This window comes from Anabrus simplex, chromosome 2 (genome assembly GCF_040414725.1).
Source record: "Anabrus simplex isolate iqAnaSimp1 chromosome 2, ASM4041472v1, whole genome shotgun sequence".
NCBI classification, from domain to species: Eukaryota; Metazoa; Arthropoda; class Insecta; order Orthoptera; family Tettigoniidae; genus Anabrus; species Anabrus simplex.
Window position 1 is genome coordinate 436,189,660 of NC_090266.1, and position 19,714 is coordinate 436,209,373.

At 40.5% G+C, this 19,714-nt stretch overlaps 1 protein-coding gene across 1 annotated transcript in view; it reads right to left on the minus strand.

The window, feature by feature from the left end:
• The window catches only part of LOC136862878 (venom protease), a 291,355-nt gene that overhangs the window by 25,479 nt on the left and 246,162 nt on the right, over positions 1–19,714 (minus strand). The window contains exons 6-7 of the mRNA XM_067139153.2: positions 17,013–17,257; positions 2,139–2,299 (exon numbers count right to left, since the gene is read on the minus strand). Coding sequence (XP_066995254.2) covers positions 2,139–2,299; positions 17,013–17,257 — 406 coding nt within the window. The remainder of the gene's footprint in view (positions 1–2,138; positions 2,300–17,012; positions 17,258–19,714) is intronic.

Here is a 19,714-nt window from a genome sequence, read left to right on the forward strand (position 1 = left end):
TAAGGTATGTGTATACAGGAGAACCTCCATATCCCGAACCGCCATTACTCGAATGTTCAGTGTGTTGTTCTTCTTGTATGTTGATTATTCAGCCCGAAGGCTAGTTTGATATTCCACAGTTCCACCAACAGCTGTCAGAGTTAGCCTACGCGTCAATGAGGAGGCATACTAAGGAAATGAGGAATGAGGTAGTTTCCTGTTGCTTTCCTCACCCAGCCAGAAGTTGCTATTACATATCGGTCTGCCAAGCCCACTGAAATGCATGCACCAACCGATCCTATGATTGATATTTTCACACCATTCACAACAGGGAATAGCTGCATAAGGAATGGTTATACTAGCATCGCTCATACCTCGGCCACATTCATATTGTCAAATCCAAGGGCGAGGCAGAGATAGCGCAATGAAAGTAACAAATTGATTCTAGCCATTACCAGAAGACGTAGTGCACGGTAAACACTACATCTCACCTGCAAAGGCATGAATTTTCAGTATCTCGAATAAATTAAATTTCCCGGCCGTTTGTCCCACGCTGGAGCAGAGGCACAACGTTCACTGCACAGTAGCTTGTCACGAGGGAATCAACTCCTCGTCGACAGAGAGAACGGAACGATAGATTCAGTTTCACAGACGTAGCATTCACTTCACGATACTGGCTGCCTGACTGTACTCCAGAACAATATCCCACAAACAGCGCTCATTGCAGTGACAGAACTCGCCGCTCTTACTCAGCAAACGCACAAAACTGAACATATCCACTGACTGACTGACTGACTGACTGACGGACTGACTGGTCCTCACGTCTGACTGAGGACTGTTAAATCTCACACATAGCACTCCCAGTGCTCCACAGTAATACACACGCTCAAATTCAAAGCATTTATTGAGCTCGTCTGGCCCACCGAAAATAGGGAGGCTGGCCCCTCCAGGTGCTTTCCGAAAGAATAAGTCTCTAGAGGCCTCTTGATTCGGGATGATCTGGATTCATTTTGTAGGTCTTTCTTCCATCTTCGTGAGCCATTCAGTAAAATGACAGAGTGCTGGCAGAGAGGGACTGGCCTTGCACGCCAGGCTCGTTCCTGATCGGTTGCTTGTGGTTTCAATGTCAAGCAGTGAGGTCAGCGATTTCGGGTGGAGCCAACCCGCATCGCTCCTCGCCGAGGTCTTAGTAAAAATGGCGAAAAACGTCGCATTACATATTATCGTGGCAGGTACATGAGAGCCATAAAGAAGTGCTCAAGCTCGTCTGGCCCACCTTAAATACGGAGGCCGGCCGCTCCAGATACGTTTCGCAGGAAGAAGTCTATAGAGTCCTCTAGAGACCTGTGATATTATTTAAATTTCACAAATGATTATTTTGATTACTGAATTGAAATTATTTTAGCACACCCCACAGAACCCTCTGTTTGTTTGCTTTTTACAATATTACAAACTCTGAAATACGTTACAGCTTTATGTGTATAATGATGGATTATTATATAAAAAGTGTGTATTGTAATGATTTTAACTCGATGAATGTTGTTAGTGCTTTCATACAGTAATTCTTCCTAGATCAAATTAGATATGTTATTCCTCAATGATGTCGTGTGAACGAAGTACCCAGCTGTCGTCTAAATTTTCTCCCGTCCATTTTTTTTTGTTTGTTTATCATTTTTATTATTCTCCTTTTCTGATCTATACACTGCGCAGTAATTATAAGAGCCCTGGCCTTCCGTAAAATTCAGACAGAAGGTAATATTATTGAAATGTGTACGGTAAATGAAGGATCTCCTGAGCTCATCCATGAAATCATTCCACGACAAAAATCGTAATAATATTCTTCAACGTAAGGTGGCAGCTAATTGAAAATATGAAGAGCACCTTTATTGCATTTTTAACTTTTAAACTTTGTTCATTTAAGTTGGCAAATTAGTGGTCAACTGCATGTTAATTATATCGTCGCAAGAGGTCTCAACATCAGTTTTGTACGACTTATGATTATTTCTCAGAGAATGTACCAGTTCTCTTAAATTAAGTGTAGGTATTCCACAAAATTACACTTAAATAATGATAAAAATTGAAATTGAAATGTCTGTAACTTAATGAAACTTATGGACAAACACGTAAATGTGAAGTAACTTCAGAGTGAAACAGATCACCTGACACGAATCCTTTCCTCCCTCGTACCCTCCTGCACACAAGCACGTTTCAAGAATGGGCTGAGAAAACCGTGATACACAACGTTCCTGCTCCCATACAGGAACATCCACTTCCATTAGCACTGGACTAGTTGGTCCACCGTAGAACAATGTACCCCAACCTGAAAATAAAATATCACCGACATTAATTTGAAGTATCATAAGCAAAATATTTTAGCTTTTTGAGTTCATACGGACAAAGTAATAATAAGAAGAAGGATAACAAGAAGAAAAATATTTATCTGAAATTCCCAATAAAAGTGTATGGCACATAAAAATCAAGGAGACAATGACAATGAAATAACTAAAGAGGTTTCGAGAAAGAACAATGTGATAAAATGAACGTCATTAAGCACAGGAAATCATGGAATATAGAAATGATTTTCCAACACGGGTACATACTAGGATGGCAAACCGTCAAGGTCAACAGTTAATTTGACCGGGACAGTATACATGTTTGTATGTATGTGTGTGTATATATGTATTGAACCATACCACATACGCGTGGTATTGTCATTTATTGAATATCTCATGCATATATCAAAACCAACGCGGGGACGCGAACAGGGGAAGCGCGCCAGAATAAGGCCACCACCCACGTCGGGGATGGGTAGACCAGCGCAGGGAGTAAATGGGAAAGTCGCTAGATTTAATCTGCGGCTCTGCTATCCGAGCCTCATATCCCAACTGCAAGGATAAAATGCGGGAAGAAACAGTAGTGGAATGCTTGCGAGATGAACAGGTAATTATACCTAGGAGCCACATGACATAAACTGGAACGACAGAGACTATTGATTGAATATATCTAGTGTCTCAAGTTGATTATATCTATTAGTTTATGTCCAATATTCAAATTTTGTCATTGTATAACAGACCGTGGGAACCGAAGCCCATTCAACACAAGGAGTTGGAGTGGATCTGTCAGTGACTCCCCTAGCTAAGTGTCGTCCCATGAATATGATAAAAGGGAGCAGAACAAGGGATGAGAGGCTATTCTGAAGTAGTTGGAGGAAGGAAATCGTCGGCTTACTCTAAAACCTCGTATGTTAAAACGTTCTTCCTATCCATTATATTCCTCAAGACTGGTCACGCCTCCCAGCCACATATGTATATGCAATCCATCAGAACGTTTTTCGTAGTGTTCATTTTCCTATGCTAACGTGTAAAGGAAAATGGAGCTTACCACACCGTATTGTAGGAATGTTGTTTTCATGGCGAATTTAAGCACTCCTACAGTTTAATGTATTTAAGGTTCATTTTCCTGTACACATAGCGATAGAAAAATGAACACAACGAAAATTGTTCTGATAGGCTGTACATCCAAGTGCGGCTGGGAGGCGTGACCAGTCTTAAGGAAGAAAATGGATAGGAAATGCATTGGGAGATACGAGTTTCTAGAAGTGAGCCATCGAAATGCTGTGTGTGTATTAGGGTGCGCGAATCAAGAGACAATGAATGTACAAGGCAGTGCTCTAGAACTATAATTAGTACTATTTAGACTGTCGGAAAGGACTGTAGGAATACGGAATTACTCTCAAACAAAAAAAACAAATCCGAAGACATAAATGGAATTAGACAGGGCGTGTATAGTAATGAGGGAACGACGCTATAAACTATGAGGAATTAGAGCGCTAAAGCATAGACTAGCTCATTAAAGTAACATTGAATATCCTTTCAACGTGTTACGTGGTAGTGCAATCTATGATATTATTAAAAACGCCCAGGTAACAGCAATTTTTTCTAGGCTGATTACAGTGAGTAACGGCGCCAAATCCAGCAGAACAAACTGAACGAGTAAATCCAGGAGGACACGGTGAACGTGTGAACGAGGTTATTCCGGACGAGAAGACAACATAGCCATGAATTACAGTGGAGGACGTCCCAGCGAGATTCGAACCATGGACCCCCATGGTACCATGAGTCGTTAAATCAGTCTATGGTCTTTTAGATGAGGCCGAGCGAGAACACCTCAACAAGATAAGTCTAAACAGATGTAAGCATGGGATAGATTACCGAGGTTCGTGATCTTCTAATGTAAATAAATCATTAATCTGCCTAGGGCAAACTATGTGATAGTTTAGATAGGTTCCCGACCCTTGCATGTGTAATCAGCTTTGCTTGGGTTGTAGTTGGTCATATGAGGAATAGATGTTAGATAGGATTGATTCACTGCATATCATTTAATGTTATTCTTGTCTTGCATGGAGTCACAGTAGTATTGAGTTTTAAGATCATCCAGAGGATAAGGACGAAAGGGTCTTATAGTAATTGAACTTGGAGAAAATCCTTGAGAGGACTAGACAACTTAAGTTTAAAATTGATTATAAGAAAACATACGGATAATTATTAATCTCCGAAGTATCATCTAGATATGGGGGTAATAATAACGAAGTTTTGTATCCATGTATGAACATAACACAATTATTGACACCTAATTAGTATTTCAGTTCATTTATTATGTAAGCCGTACTCTATTCCTTCTAATTAGGTTGTTTGTGTTTGTTTGTTTGTTTGTTTGTTTGTTGTTCGTCTGCATGTTTGTTTATTTATTAGTTAGTTTGTTTTGACTGGTGACGAAGAGCTGGGAGGGGGTGAAATAGGCCCGACCTATCTCAGGCTAAGGTGTGGATTCAGTACGTCTGCACGTGTAGAGTAGATTAAGGTAGTGAATAGTATTAGGTTAGAGGAAGTGAGTTGTCAATGGAACAGTGAAGGATTAGCCGAGTTATGGCATCCGTCTCGGCAGAAGATTGCAGGCGTGGCAGGCTACATGTAGAGCTGACAATACGCTCACATGTGGGCTGTTACATAAAGGAGTGGTGAGGAAATAACATTAACAGCTTAAGGGGTCTATGAGGTTACGGTTTCCAACCTCATGGTCGTGACATCCCAGGGAAGGTTGGTAGCAGTTCCTCACCAGGGGTGATGTCGATGACTAGCCAACTTAAAGAATAGGATGTGCATGGTAGATTATCGATAAGCATGAGATTTCAGTGGTCCAGAGATGGCTATGGACGAGGTGTCACCAACGTTGTTGAATTAGTTTTAAGAGAAGTACCGGCAGGCGATGGATAAAGCACCGCGAGAGTAACGAATCAGGGCCTGTTAGATTGGACTTATTGAGAGATGTGAATAATGAAGGTATGTATAGTACCCGTCGCGAGGTGAGACCACGAAGTGTACTTATTGCTAGACATTGATCTTGAAAAAAGCGTACTAGATAATGTAATGAAATATTGAGCAATATGAGGTAGGCTCTGAATGCCAAGAGATATTAAAGGCTCCAATCCAGAAGAAAAATAAACGGCCTTTGTTGGGTGCTTGAGTTTCCCCCGGTAAGGGACGACCACGGGAATAAGATGAAGGCTCCCCGTGTTAGGAAGGGAAGTTGATTACGTTTCATTTAAAGAGCCAAGGTAGCATGCACGGACTTGGTGACGACCTTGTCCCTCTGTAATTTGTTGCTGGAGGCAAACGACCGCATTCCAAGAGATGACTGAATGACCCAGATGCTACCTACTTCCTCCAGATAAGTGCATTTCCATTTATGTGTATTTACAGGCGCAGTGTTTGTATGTATGCATTTCTTGGTGTGTTTTTGATTTCGTTTTATAATTTTTGTTTTAGTCGTATTTTTGTTTCAAGGGAAATGAACCCGTGTGCTTACAGAAACGATGCAAGTTTCTGAACTCATTCATATTGGAAACTGTGCCAATAGTAGAGTCAATAAATATGTTGTAAGAAATCTACGGTTCTGTATACGATTTTTTGTATTTGTGTCCCTAATCCTAAGGGAATTTTGTAGCGCGAACCTGCTAATCTTAGTTCCTGTCCTGCTTTGATTTCTATAGTATAGCTATTTAATTCATATTAAACCCACTGAAAAACCGAACATGAATCTACCAATGGGCAGCCGGACGAAGAAAGCAGGAAGGCAGTAAGTTGCAGTATGTATGTATGTATGTATGTAAATATGTATGTATGTATGTATGTATGTATGTATGCATGCGCCATTTCTGATAACTTCTTTATGGAAACTATCTGATAACGTGTATTACTGCAGTGTCTTTGGATAGTGTGTATATTTAACTTTTAATGCACGGAATCACAGACCGAAGATATCAAATGAGCCAGAGCAGTATACTCAAATTTTCTTTGTATCTCTGTTTCAATCCCATTAAGCTTATCGCACAGTGAGTTTTGTTACCCGTCACTAAGGCCTCCCATTTTGGACTCAGACTCAACCCCTCTGAATTGGAAGTGGCTTTCTACCTCTTTGATGTGTCTATATATATCTTACCGGGGGAGTTGGCCGTGCGGATATTGGGTTCGAACCCCACTGTCTGCCACCCTGAAGATGGTTTTCCGTGGTTTCCCATATTCACACCAGGCAAATGCTGGGAATGTGTCTTAATTAAGACCATGGCCGCTTCCTTCCCAATCATAGCCCTTCCCTATCCCATCCTCGCCATAAGACTTATCTGTGTCGGTGCGACGTAAAGCAACTAGCAAATATATATTCTTTATTACAAATGTTACAGTACATGTTTAATTTTTATGGCCTATTCGGTGTCTATTTCTGCTACTAGAATTATTCATTCATACCCTTCAGTTCTTTTTATACTCATAATTTCCAGTCTCAGATAAGTAAACCTTACTGCTTATTTCTACACCTATTTAAAAAAATTAAGACCTGTCTTTCTCTCAGCGTAATTAATCTGTGCTAGTCTACGTACTAGTACTTATTTCCCAAGAGGGAATTGTTATTTTTATGAACATGCTTGGGAGTATAACATCAAATGTACCGGGCGAGTTGGCCGTGCGCGTAGAGGAGCGCGGCTGTGATCTTGCATCCGGGAGATAGTGGGTTCGAATCCCACTGTCGGCAGTCCTGAAGATGGTTATCCGTGTCTTCCCATTTTCACACCAGGCAAATTCTGGGGCTGTACCTTAATTAAGGCCACGGCCGCCGCTTCCTTCCAACTCCCAGGCTTTTCCTACCCAATCGTCGCCATAAGACCTATCTGTGTCGGTGCGACGTAAAGCACCCAACAAAGAAAAACATCAAATATGTACATAGACCTACATGTTCCAGGAATATGTGCTGGAGGTTTATGGGCATCTTGTAGACAAACCAAACACAGTACATATACACATGTTACTTTGCCCGTGAGGTATTTAGAATGTTTTATGAATTACGGAAAATACAGTAAGTAGTCGAGGAAGTTCAGTACGGTTCACATGTATCACGTTTAGTGAGAGATTTCATTCATCTTTACTTGTCCCATACCACACCATGTTCATCAAGATCCGGACGCTTTATTTCATTTCAGTCAACTTTCGCGATGAGAACTATCCAGATATGTCCTCAAAGTTAATGATAACGTACATAGGAGTATTTATGCAGATCCTTGGTACTTCCCTTCAATAATATATAAACTAAAATATTTTTTGTCCTTCCTCCTATCGCTTTTCCCACACCTATGTGTCTCGAGAGCGAACAGTGTAGCACATGTGGAATTTTCCCTGTTTTACGGCTGGATGCCCTTCTTGACGTCAGCATTATATGGAGACATGTAATCACTCTTGCGTATTTCTGTGGTGGTTGGTATTTTGGCATGATGTCTGAGTATGAAGAGGTGAGTGTTCGAAAAATACAAACAACCAGTCCTCGAGCCAGTAGAGTTAATCAGATTCGATCAATATCCCCCACTCGGCCTCGAATTGAATCCGGGACCATTTGAACCAAAGGCCTCAATGCTGAAATTCAGCCAACGATTCGAACTAACGAAATTTTGTTGTTCTGATGATTACAATATGTTAGAATGGCAACTATGTTACGGCAGCAAGTAATCTACATATTTTCGTTGCAGCCACAAACAGAGCTATGCGAAGTAATTCCGTTTAGAACTGTCGCTGGTAAGATTCTTTCATCCAAGGTTCAATATTACATGATTTGTTCGAAGGATTCTCTTTACGATATTTGTGTTGCGGCCCAGTATTTCTCCATCAACATTGTCACAGGCGCAACAACGATATTTTGTCACATTAGAATCAGTTCGTGAAATGAGAACCATCAGAGAATTTCTAGCAATAATGCAATAGAAAGTGAACGGGGACGTGCTTCTGCTTGCACAGTTCTAGCCACCTTGGCTATAACTCAGAATATGCCCAAGTTGCCCTCTCCTACCCCAGAGCAACTGTTAACCTGACTCTCAGCCGTTGTCCTTTCACAAACTAGGACGTGACTACAGTAACACGCACTACGAACAAGGATGTAGGCCTATGGGTATTTGTCTTTAAAAATATACCATGTAAGGTTAGTCGCTCACAGATTCCAAATATATATCGGTGTAATTATCTAGCATAAACAGCAGGATACCTATCACGTGAGTGGAGGCATCAACTTACCGCCATCCTTCTAATATTAATGTTACAATTTGAAAGCAGTCAGTAACAGATATGGGTAATCTTGCCATGTTAATGTCAGTCCTTCAAAAATAGAACCTGATCTGGGTTTAGCATCATCACTATGTGTCTCAGACACTTGTCTACAATGAATACTGCGAATGTTTGAATTACCGTGCCATATGCTTCTTGAGCACTGCGTATTCATGAAAGAGGAATATATATGTTAAATGCGCATTTTACGATCGAAGAATATGTGTGAGTGAAAGATAATTAATTGAAGTGCGTTCTTTAAAATCTCTTTTAACTTTATTATTACAGTTCTTTGAACTCTGACCTGTCGATCTCTTTTTCTGGGATTCGATCGTGTACAAAAGTTTGAATCTAACTGTACCACTCACCAAAACACATTCGTTAATCGTATAATACATGATGAAGATACAGATACAGATGTACCTTTGATGTGTTAGAGAGTAGTTGATGTGAATAATTAGTGGCATAGTAAAATCCCCTCTCTTAAGCAAAATTTAAAAGTTAAACATGAGGCATGTATATTTTATTATTATTATTTTTCACAAACAGTCGAATCAGTACACCATTCTAAAATATCGTCAGCACTGTTTACTAAGGTGGCTTTGATGTTTTATGATGATTATAACATGAGGCGCCGCCTCTGTGGTGTAGTGGTTAGCGTGATTAGCTGCCACCCCCGGAGGTCCGGGTTCGATTCCCGGCTCTGCCACGAAATTTGAAAAGTGGTACGAGGGCTGGAACGGGGTCCACTCAGCCTCGGGAGGTCAACTGAGTAGAGGTGGATTCGATTCCAACCTCAGCCATCCTGGAAGTGGTTTTCCGTGGTTTCCCACTTCTCCTCCAGGCAAATGCCGGGATGGTACCTAACTTAAGGCCACGGGCGATTCCTTCCCTCTTCCTTGTCTATCCCTTCCACTCTTCCCCATCCCCCGCAAGGCCCCTGTTCAGCACAGCAGGTGAGGCCGCCTGGGCGAGGTACTGGTCATTCTCCCCAGTTGTATCCCCGACCAAGAGTCTGAAGCTCCAGGACACTGCCCTCGAGGCGGTAGAGGTGGGATCCCTCGCTGAGTCCGAGGGAAAAACCGAACCTGGAGGGTAAACAGATGATGATGATGGTGATGATGATAACATGAGGCATAGATATATATGTTAGAAATTAAATCTCGTAACGGAGTTATATTTTGTCAAATTACAGCTCTGTTGTGGTGAGAGCTGAACATTATCTGAAGATAAAAAACTAAACCCCATGACGCAACAGCCACGATGAGCCATGGCCAACCAAGCGACGGCTGCTCACCCCGAAGGCCTACAGATTAAGATGTGTCGTGTGGTCAGCACGACGAATACTCTCGGCCGTTATTCTTGGCTTTCTAGACCGGGATTCAAAGATATATTAATCCTTTATTCTTATCCCATTGAAGAATTGTGTACGAGTGCTTTATAAAGAAAAGGAAAGCTGGAAATTGAAGAATAAACGAAATGTCATATTTGAAATATCAATAAAAACAAGAATCAGAAAGTTCAATCATAGATTTTATAAGAATTATCTATCTATATATATATATATACCGGGTAGTACAGCTGCCCCTATTTTTTCCCGAATATATGCAACCAGCTAGGACGTAAATGCCTCTTAGTCCCATCTTGCGCAACACCTTACAGCAATGTTATGTGCAGTTTACCCGACGTAGACTTCTCCGCACAATGGAAAAATGGTACAAGAGGCAGTAAGTGAGGTCCATCTCAAAAACACTGTACCATTTTATGCGGAGCGGTGTCCAATACTCTACTAATTTTTACGAAATGTTACTATACTGTACAAACCATAAACACGCCTATAGCTGTCGGTAGAGAATTGCGCACCTGATTGGTCCAAGAGGCCATTTTCTTTTGATAGAAAGGGCGGTCGTGGTATCATAGAAAACGTGATAGGGTAAGACCAATTACAGACATGTCAATGCACCACCATTTTGTACAGTCTCATCACATCGAAATTGATAGAAACTTGTTTTGCACTGTAGTTTATAATCTGTGGCACGCAAATGCTGTTCAGCAGATGTGATAGCTTACGCCATGTAATTACTACCGTTAGAGCGATCAAAAAAGGCATAAAACGGGACCATAAGGCTGTAACTCATCAGTAACTTGTCGAAGCGGGAACTTCCGCTCTCCTCGTGAATACAGAGTTACAAGGATGGCGCTTGTACGTTGCAAATAGCTGCGCGGAATTACGTATGGAAGACGTACCTCGATAGGTTACTTAAAGCAGGAAGGGTTCCAACCATTCTTGAGTCATGCATTTTTTAATGTCATTTCGTATTCGCCTAGGCATCGTTTACGAAGACCTTTCTGAAGTCTCCGATATTCTTCTACGGAAGTTATAATAAACAGGTATCATAAATATCGCCACATACACATGATGATGATGATGATGATGATGAAGTCTCAAAAGTAATTTGCCACCTTTACAAAGAAAGCATACATACGAAAGGAATAATAACATGCGACTTCCATATGCTAAACGACTACGGGGAATGAAGCGCAGTGCACGTGTTGTCCACATTCTGACCCACCCATTCAACCAAGCAACTGCGCACGTTCGACTCGAAGACCAACTAACAGCGGTCTACACTTCATACGAAGGGCACATGAAACAGCATATCGTAATCCTAGCAGCAACGTGTGAGCACGTACTGTACGGTTAGCACGAAAGCAAACATTATGTATTCACGGGATGATTATGTGAATATGGTACTACTTTATGGAGAAGCAAGGCAAAATGCACGGGAAGCCAGACGCTTGTATCAAGAACGATTTCCTGGACGAAGGCTGCCAACTGCAGATACATTTCGACGTGTTGAAAGACGGTTGCGTGCAACGGGGTAATTTCATACATTACCCCCCGTTCGGGATGCTCCAGTGACGTCTGGAAATAACGACGAAGCTGTTCAAAATGCAATTGCATACAACCCGCACACAAGCTCACGGGCCATAGGAAATGAACTGAACATCAGTCATGTATCTGTACTGCGAATATTGCACCGCCATAAATTCCACCCTTTCCATCAACAGCTGCACCAGGAACTTCACGGAGATGACTTTCCAAAACGGATAGAATTTTCGCAATGGATATTACAAAGAGTTGAAGCTGATGCGAATTTCTTAATGGACATTCTCTTTAGTGATGAATCCAGATTTCACAACAACGGAACTGTTAATCGTCACAACTTCCATTACTGGAGCGTTGGAAATCCTCACTGGATCAGGGGGGCTCGATTTCAGGTACAATGGGGCGTCAACGTGTGGTGCGGGATACTAGGTGACAAGATAATTGGACCATATTTCTTCGAAGGAAACCTCACGGGACGACGCTATCTAGAGTTTCTTCGTGAGTACCTCCCACAATTATTGGAGGATGTGGCCCTTATGACACGGTTACGGATGTGGTTCCAGCAGGATGAAGCTCCCCCACACTGGTCGTTGGCAGTATGGAACCACTTGCATAGGATATATCCTGGACGATGGATTGGACGAGAGGGTCCTGTCACATGGCCGGCTAGATCATCTGACCTTACTCAACTCGACTTTTTCCTCTGGGGTTATTTAAAGGAAAGAGTCTATGAGCAGGAGCCTGAGAGCCCGAATCATTTACGGCGGCTCATCACGGAAGCCTGCAGGCAGATTCCACCACATATGTTGCAGCAAGCAAGAATGTCTCTCCTCCACCGTGCTCAGATGTGCATTAACGAAGCAGGTGGTCATTTTGAACATTTGCTTCATTAATCGAATGGCCATGCATAAGCCCATCGCACCGCTGTCGGTACAATCTCACTTTATTGCAAATAGCTCTTTTAAGAGCTCCTTAAAAAACAAACATAGCTGAGTACCTGCAATATGAGAACTGATCATGATTTAGATTTGTCGTCAACAACACGACTCTCACGAACATCAACAACGCAATAAAAATATTCGTCGTACACAGGACTGGAACCGCCCACTAACGAACACCGGTACTCTCCTCTAACTTTTAGCAAGCTCGGCTATCACGGGTTGCTGTTTAGAGCTGTTGTGTTGCTGCTACTTCTAGTCATTCACCAATAATATTCTCTGTACAGGACGTTTCTGCGACACATAATTTTCACGATTCTTTACCATCAATCGGTATTTTATCATTAATGCTGATTTGCTTGACACGAATAAACGAATTATGGAAATCGTTGTTAGAGCAGACATTGCAGTGAGTAGTCAAGGTCAATATTTTTAGGTTCGGCTATAATCTGCGGGTTGCATAAAACTGCGTGAATAGGGGCAGCTGTACCACCCGGTATATATATAAAAAGTAACTTGTCCTGACTGACTGACTGACTGACTGACTGACTGACTGACTGAATTATTCATCATCGCCGAGCCAAAACTACTGGACATAAAGAAATTAAATTTTGGGGATTCGTTCATATTAACATTGAATATATATATATCTCAAAAACGTAAACTTTTATAGACGTAAAAATTTATATCTGGAATCTCATTTAAAAAGTAAAGAAACACGTATTTTTGGTTTTCCGAAAATCTCATTAAGGGGAGTGAAAAATGGGGGAAAAGTGGTTGAACACCTTTTATAAGGAGACTTATATCTCAAAAAGTGAAGATGTTACAGACATGAAAATTAAAATTTGGAATCTGCTTTGAAAATAAAGAAACACGTATTTTTGCGTTTTTGGATAATCCGATGAATAGTGGGTGAACAGGAGTAACAAACGGGGTGAATTTTAAAAAAGACTATATCTGCAAATTATCTCAGAAACCTCACATATTACAGATTTGAAAACTGGTATTTGGAATTTCCTGTAAAAGCAAAGACACATAAATGTTTTTTTTCCGGAAAATCCAGTTAAGGGGAACTCAAAAAGGGGGTGAATTTTTAAATTTAACGTATCTACTTAACATGTTGCAGACGTGAACACTGGTATTTGGAATCTTCTTTAAAAATAAGGAAACACGTAGTCTTTGGTTTTCGGAAAAAAACTCTTAACGAGGGGGGGAGGGTGTGAAAGAATTGAAAGATAGTCGAGAATGTATGTATACACCAAAAAATATAAAGATGTTACAAACGTGAAAACTGGTATTCGGAATCGCCTTCAAAAATAAAGAACCAAACATGTTTTGGGTGGGGGAAAACAAACTTAATGGCCGGGGGTGGAGTGAAAAAGGAGTTGAATACTTTTCATGAGGATACATATATCTCAAAACTGAAGGTGTTACAGATATGAAAATTTGTACTTGGAATTTTCTTTCAAAGTAAAGAAACACGTAACCTTCTGTCCTTGGAAAATCCACTTAATGGGGTGAGGGCTCAATTAACAGAAAAATTAGTTGAATTCTTTGTATGAGAAAACTTATATCCCAAAAACTAAAGATGTTACCAACGTGAAAATTACTATTTGGAATCTCCCTTAAAAATAAACACACTCGTTGCCGGTGGGGCGGGGGCCTGGGCTGGGTGAAAATGTTCCTGGGGGGCAGGGGCGGTGAAAAAGGAGTTTGATTTACTTTATGAGGATATATATACAGGGTGAAGCATAATTCGCGCACTCGGGCGTCGCAGCGCGACTCCTCATATGCCAGCAATAAAAAAATGTCTCATACAAAATTTCGTCTTGCGAGTGTATCCGGTAGAAGACGGACGTTGAAGAGTAGCAATCTGGCAACACTGTAACCATATGTAGGGTAACTACCGCTGTCAGCACGTCCTCGTCGTGCTGTACAGTTGGTGCAGTGGGTAGAGTTTTTGGTTGGCATGCAGGAGGTCGATGGTTCGATCCTGGGTTGAGGCGCATTTTTTATTTGCTAATTTCCATCTACTGTAATACAGTAAGACACCGTTTCTGAGGTGACATGTATCCTAAATTTACAACATTTTGTAACGCTGAAACAACAAATACCTGGTTAGACTAATAAGAAATAGACAGCTGAAACAAACAGGTTTCACATCTAGTAGATGAGGTGGTGCGAGTAAATTCACGCTCACGACGTGGAAAGTGCGCCTTTCAAAGCTGACCAATGAAAACGATTGTTTGTCCATTTCTAGGATCGTAGTATGTAAGTGCAAATGGTTTCTAGAGGACCCACTGCAATCGCTGTTGGCGATTAAGATGCCAGATACCACACCACCTGGACTATATTTACGAAAGAAAAAACATACGAATGAACCCAGGATCGACCACTCGACCTCCTGCAAGGTAACCCAAAACTCTATCCACTGCACCAACTGTACAGTACGACAAACTTCTGTTGACAGAGGTAGTTACAGTACATGTGGTTACAGTGTTGCCAGATTGCTACTCTTCAACGTCGTTTTTCTGCCGGATATACTCGCAAGACGATATTTTGTAAGAGACATTTTTTTATTGCTGGCATGTGAGGAGTCGCGCTGCGACGCCCGAGTGCGCGAATTACGCTTCACCCTGTATATATCTTAAAACTTAAGACGTTTCATTCGTGATAACTGTCATTTGGAAGCTCCTTTATAAATAAAGAAACAAGTTTTTGGTTTTTGGAAAATTCACTTTAGCGGGAGGGTGAGAGGAAGTGACAAATTCCATTTTTTCTGGAAAAAAATCTCAAATACCTAACGGTACACACGTGAAAATTTGTTTTTGGAATCACCTTAAAGAAATAAAGAATCACGCATTTTGGAGGGGGAGGGGGAGATGCAACTTAACGGGCTGGGCTGGAAAAGGAGTTGAACTATTTTTATGAGGATACTTATATCTAAAAAACTGCAAATGTTGGAGGCATGAACATTTGTATTTGGAATCTTATTTCAATGTAAAGAAACTCGCCTTCTTTTGTCTTCCAAAAATCCACTTAAGGGGGTTGAATGAATTGAAAAATTAGTTGAATGTTTTGTGTGAGGATACTTATATCTCAAAAACAAAAAATGTTATAGACGTGAAAATTGGTATTTGGAATCTCTTTGAAAATGAAGAAACACGCACTTTTAGTGAGTGGGGAAACCACTTAACGGGTAGGAAGGGGGGTTGAATTACTTTTATGGGTATACTTATATCTCAAAAACTGAAGATGTTACAGACGTAAAAATAAGTATTTTGAATCTCCTTTAAAAACGAAGAAACACGCATTTGTTTTTTTTTCGAAAATCGACGTAAGGGGTGTGGGGTTGAAAATAAGTAAATAAGGAGTTGAAATATGTTTATGAGGTTACTTTATTTTAATAACTTAAGCTGTTACAGACGTGAAAGTTGGTATTTTGAATTTTCTTTCAAAATAAAGAAACACGATTTATTTCGGAAAGTCCACTTAAGGCGGGAGAGGGGTGGGAAGAAGTGAATAAGGAGAAGAAGAAGAAGAAGAAGAAGAAGAAGTTGAATTCTACTTATGAGGATGCACTTATCTAAAAGACTGAAGGTGTTGCAGACGTATAGAGATGAAAACTGTTATTTGGAATCTCGTTTAAAAGTAATGAAACACGTATTTGTTTGGTTTTCAGGAAATCCACTTAAGGGATTGAAAAGAATTTTAAAAGCGGGTGAATTTTAAAAACAAATGCCGGTATGCCTACATTATATGTCACAAACTTAACATGTTAGAGACAAGAAACTTTGTATTTGGGAAGTCCTTTAAAAATACAGGAACCTGTACGGTTTTGTTTTCGGAGAAAGCACTAAACAGGGGGTGAATATAAGTTAAAAATAGTTGAATTGTTTTTATGAGGATGCTTATATCTTAAAATTGAATATGTTACAGACGTGAAAATTGGTATTTGGAATCTCCTTTAAAAATAAAGGAGCATGTATTTTTGTTTTGAGATAGTATACTTAGATGTAGGTGGGTGAAGAACTGATCAAGCGTTTGAATTCTTTTTATGGGGATACTTATGTATATCACAAAAACTGAAGATGTTAAAGATGTGGGAATAGGTATTTGGAATCTCCCTTAAAAATAAATAAACTTGTATTTATTTTTTCGACTTCAGAGAAGGCTGTTTCTCACATGTAGTGTTCTATGCCGCATGGTCGTCTTAACCCCAAAAGGTAATACCACAAACATGGTATAAAAAGAATTTCTGGGGTAAATGAAACTCAATTCTGTGGTGAGTTTTTATACTTTAGGAATTTTCAGATATTTTCATAGTACAATGCCGAGGAACGATTACTTTGATCAAATTACGAAATCCACGCGAGCGAAGCCGCGGGTAATTGCTGGTATTTTATATCTTTTACGTTAGTATGTTCCATGTTTGATGAAGAAAATTTGAAATAGTTTTCCTCAGGTAAATACGTTGTATATTACATGTAACAGTTATTTCGGTGAAAAGTAATTCTTATCCAAAATTAAAGTGAAAATCTACAACCTTGCTTTATATGGACTTACCTGTTACTATAGCCGTCTCATTGGTGAAGTTCCTGCCAGCTGGAGGAAGACAGATAGGCCAGATATAAGAATTGAAGACGGTGGGCCTCTGCAGTTTGATTATGGCAATGTCGTTCTCGTAAGTGGTTCGTTCATACGATTCGTGTACACGGAACTCCATCACACGAAAATCCTTGCTCCGAGTCTCATCCTGTGTCTGCAAGTCATACTCTCCCAATCGAACAGTGATGTCACGTGGAGTAAATCTACATAGTAACATACAAGTGTAATGTCATTAATTTAAAATTATCTCTCTTTCAATTAAGTAAACATTGTGATCACCGTTAGAGAACTACTGCACACAATCACATATGTTCATATTTATTTATTTATTTATTTATTTATTTATTTGAAAATGAAAATCTACGACCTGTTTTCCAGTCATTGACCGGGTCAGGGATGTAATGAATGAAGTAGATATAGGCTATTAGTACGATGGGGTCGCCACTCCCAAAGTGATTTATTAATGAATGATTGATGCTATGAAATGAGAATGGAGAATGTTGCTGGAATGAAAGATGACAGGGACAACCGGTGTGCCCGGAGAAAAACCTGTCCCGCCTCCGCTTTGTCCAGCACAAATCTCACATGGAGTGACCGGGATTTGAACCAGAGTAACCAGCGGTGAGAGGCTGACGCACTGCCGTCTGAGCCACGGAGGCTTATTTATTTATTTATTTATTTATTTATTTATTTATTTATTTATTTATTTATTTATTTATTTATTTATTTATTTATTTATTTATTCTACCGTCTCTCCCACAAATGTGGGGACGCAAGTGCGAACTATGTCACAAATGTGGATTTGGTTCTATTTGAAGGCCGGATGCCCTTCCTGACGCAAACCTTATGTGGAGGGATGTAATCACTATCGCATGGTTCTGTGATGGATGGTAGTGTGTTGTGTTGCCTGAATATAAATAGAAGAGTGCTGGGACAAACACAAGGTGCCAGTCCCCGAGCCATAAGAATTAATCAGACGTGATTAAAATCCCCGATAAGGCCGAGAATCGAACTCGGTAACCTCTGAACCGAAGCCCCCAACGCTGACCACGAAGTCAAGGAATCGGACTTATTTATTTATTTATTTATTTATTTATTTATTTATTTATTTATTTATTTATTTATTTATTTATTTATTTATTTATTTATTTATTTATTTATTTATTTATTTGTCTTCTTAATCTGTTTACACTCTAGGGTTGGTTTTCCCTCGGACTCAGCGAGGGATCCCACCTCTACCGCCTCAAGTGCAGTGTCCTGGAGTGCAATACATTGGGTAGGGGGATAAAACTGGGGAGGAGGACCAGTATCTCGCCCAGTCGGCCTCACACGCTATGCTGAACAGGGGCCTTGTGGGGGAGGGGGGTGATGGGAAGATTGGATGATTGGAAGGGATAGACAAGGAAGAGGGAAGGAAGCGGCCGTGACAGCAATTTAGGTATCATCCCGGCATTTGCCTGGAGGAGAAGTGGGAAAAACGGAAAACCATTTCCAGGATGGTTGAGGTGGGAATCGAACCCACCTCTACTCAGTTGACCTCCCGAGGGTGAGTGGACCCAGTTCCAGCCCTCGTACCACTTTTCATATTTTGTGGCAGAGACGGAAATTGAACTCGGGCCTCCGGGGGTGGCAGATAATCACGCTAACCACTACACCAGAGAGGCGGTCTATTTATTTATTTATTTATTTATTTATTTATTTATTTATTTATTTATTTATTTATTTATTTATTATTTATTTATTTATTTATTTATTTATTTATCCTCTCTGCACACTCCCCACTGTTATATACCTGTTCACTTCCTCCACAAACTCTTGTGCCTGCCGACATTTACTATTACCTTCTCCTATGTCCGCAACTAATCTACTAATATGCGTGTATAAAATTCCATATTCAGCCTTAAGATTGTCTAAAGTAATCGAAGCTTTGAAACTGTCCAGACTAACCCACAATACACGCTTCTACTGCCTACACATGCAGATGACAGCAGTGATTTACAAATCATACGCCCTTGATATACCAAATTTTAACATTGCATGCACTTTTTGCGTTTATTGCCTCAGCCTATTCCCCTTGTTCCTTCTCGTTGTTTCATAGTCACACAATTTAAAATTAACTTGCAATGTGATTTATTCTCATGCACTTCATTAGTTTGCTATAGAAGCTGAAACCACGATTGTAGTAGTCTTCATTAATGTTCTGCAATATGCTCAAATACAGCTGGCAACAAATTCGCTGGGTTGATATTGTTTGTGATCACTTTGACGATTCGGTTCCTCTTCCTCTGAAGTGAAGGTCTTGTATTGCTTGAGCAGCCACCTTCAGGTTCAGGCTATCCCTCTGCTTCAGAGTCATTGTATCAAGCCAGCGTAGCATCATGGCATTTCTGTGCCTGTCAGTTTGGTAATCAGCCCAGAGACTGGTTGGATCCTCACGTAGGTCATGTGATTGTGGCCTAGAAATGAGGCGTACTAAGTAAAATATGAGGAGAGAGGTAGTTTGCCGTTGCTTTCTTCACTCGAACAGAAAGTGCTATTGCACACGACAGACCCAATGAGTAACTAACAATTTTTATAATAGTCAGACGCACAAGTCGTGCTCCGAATGGCATTACTCTACACCAACCATACCCCATCAACTTCCTTATTGTTACAGCCAT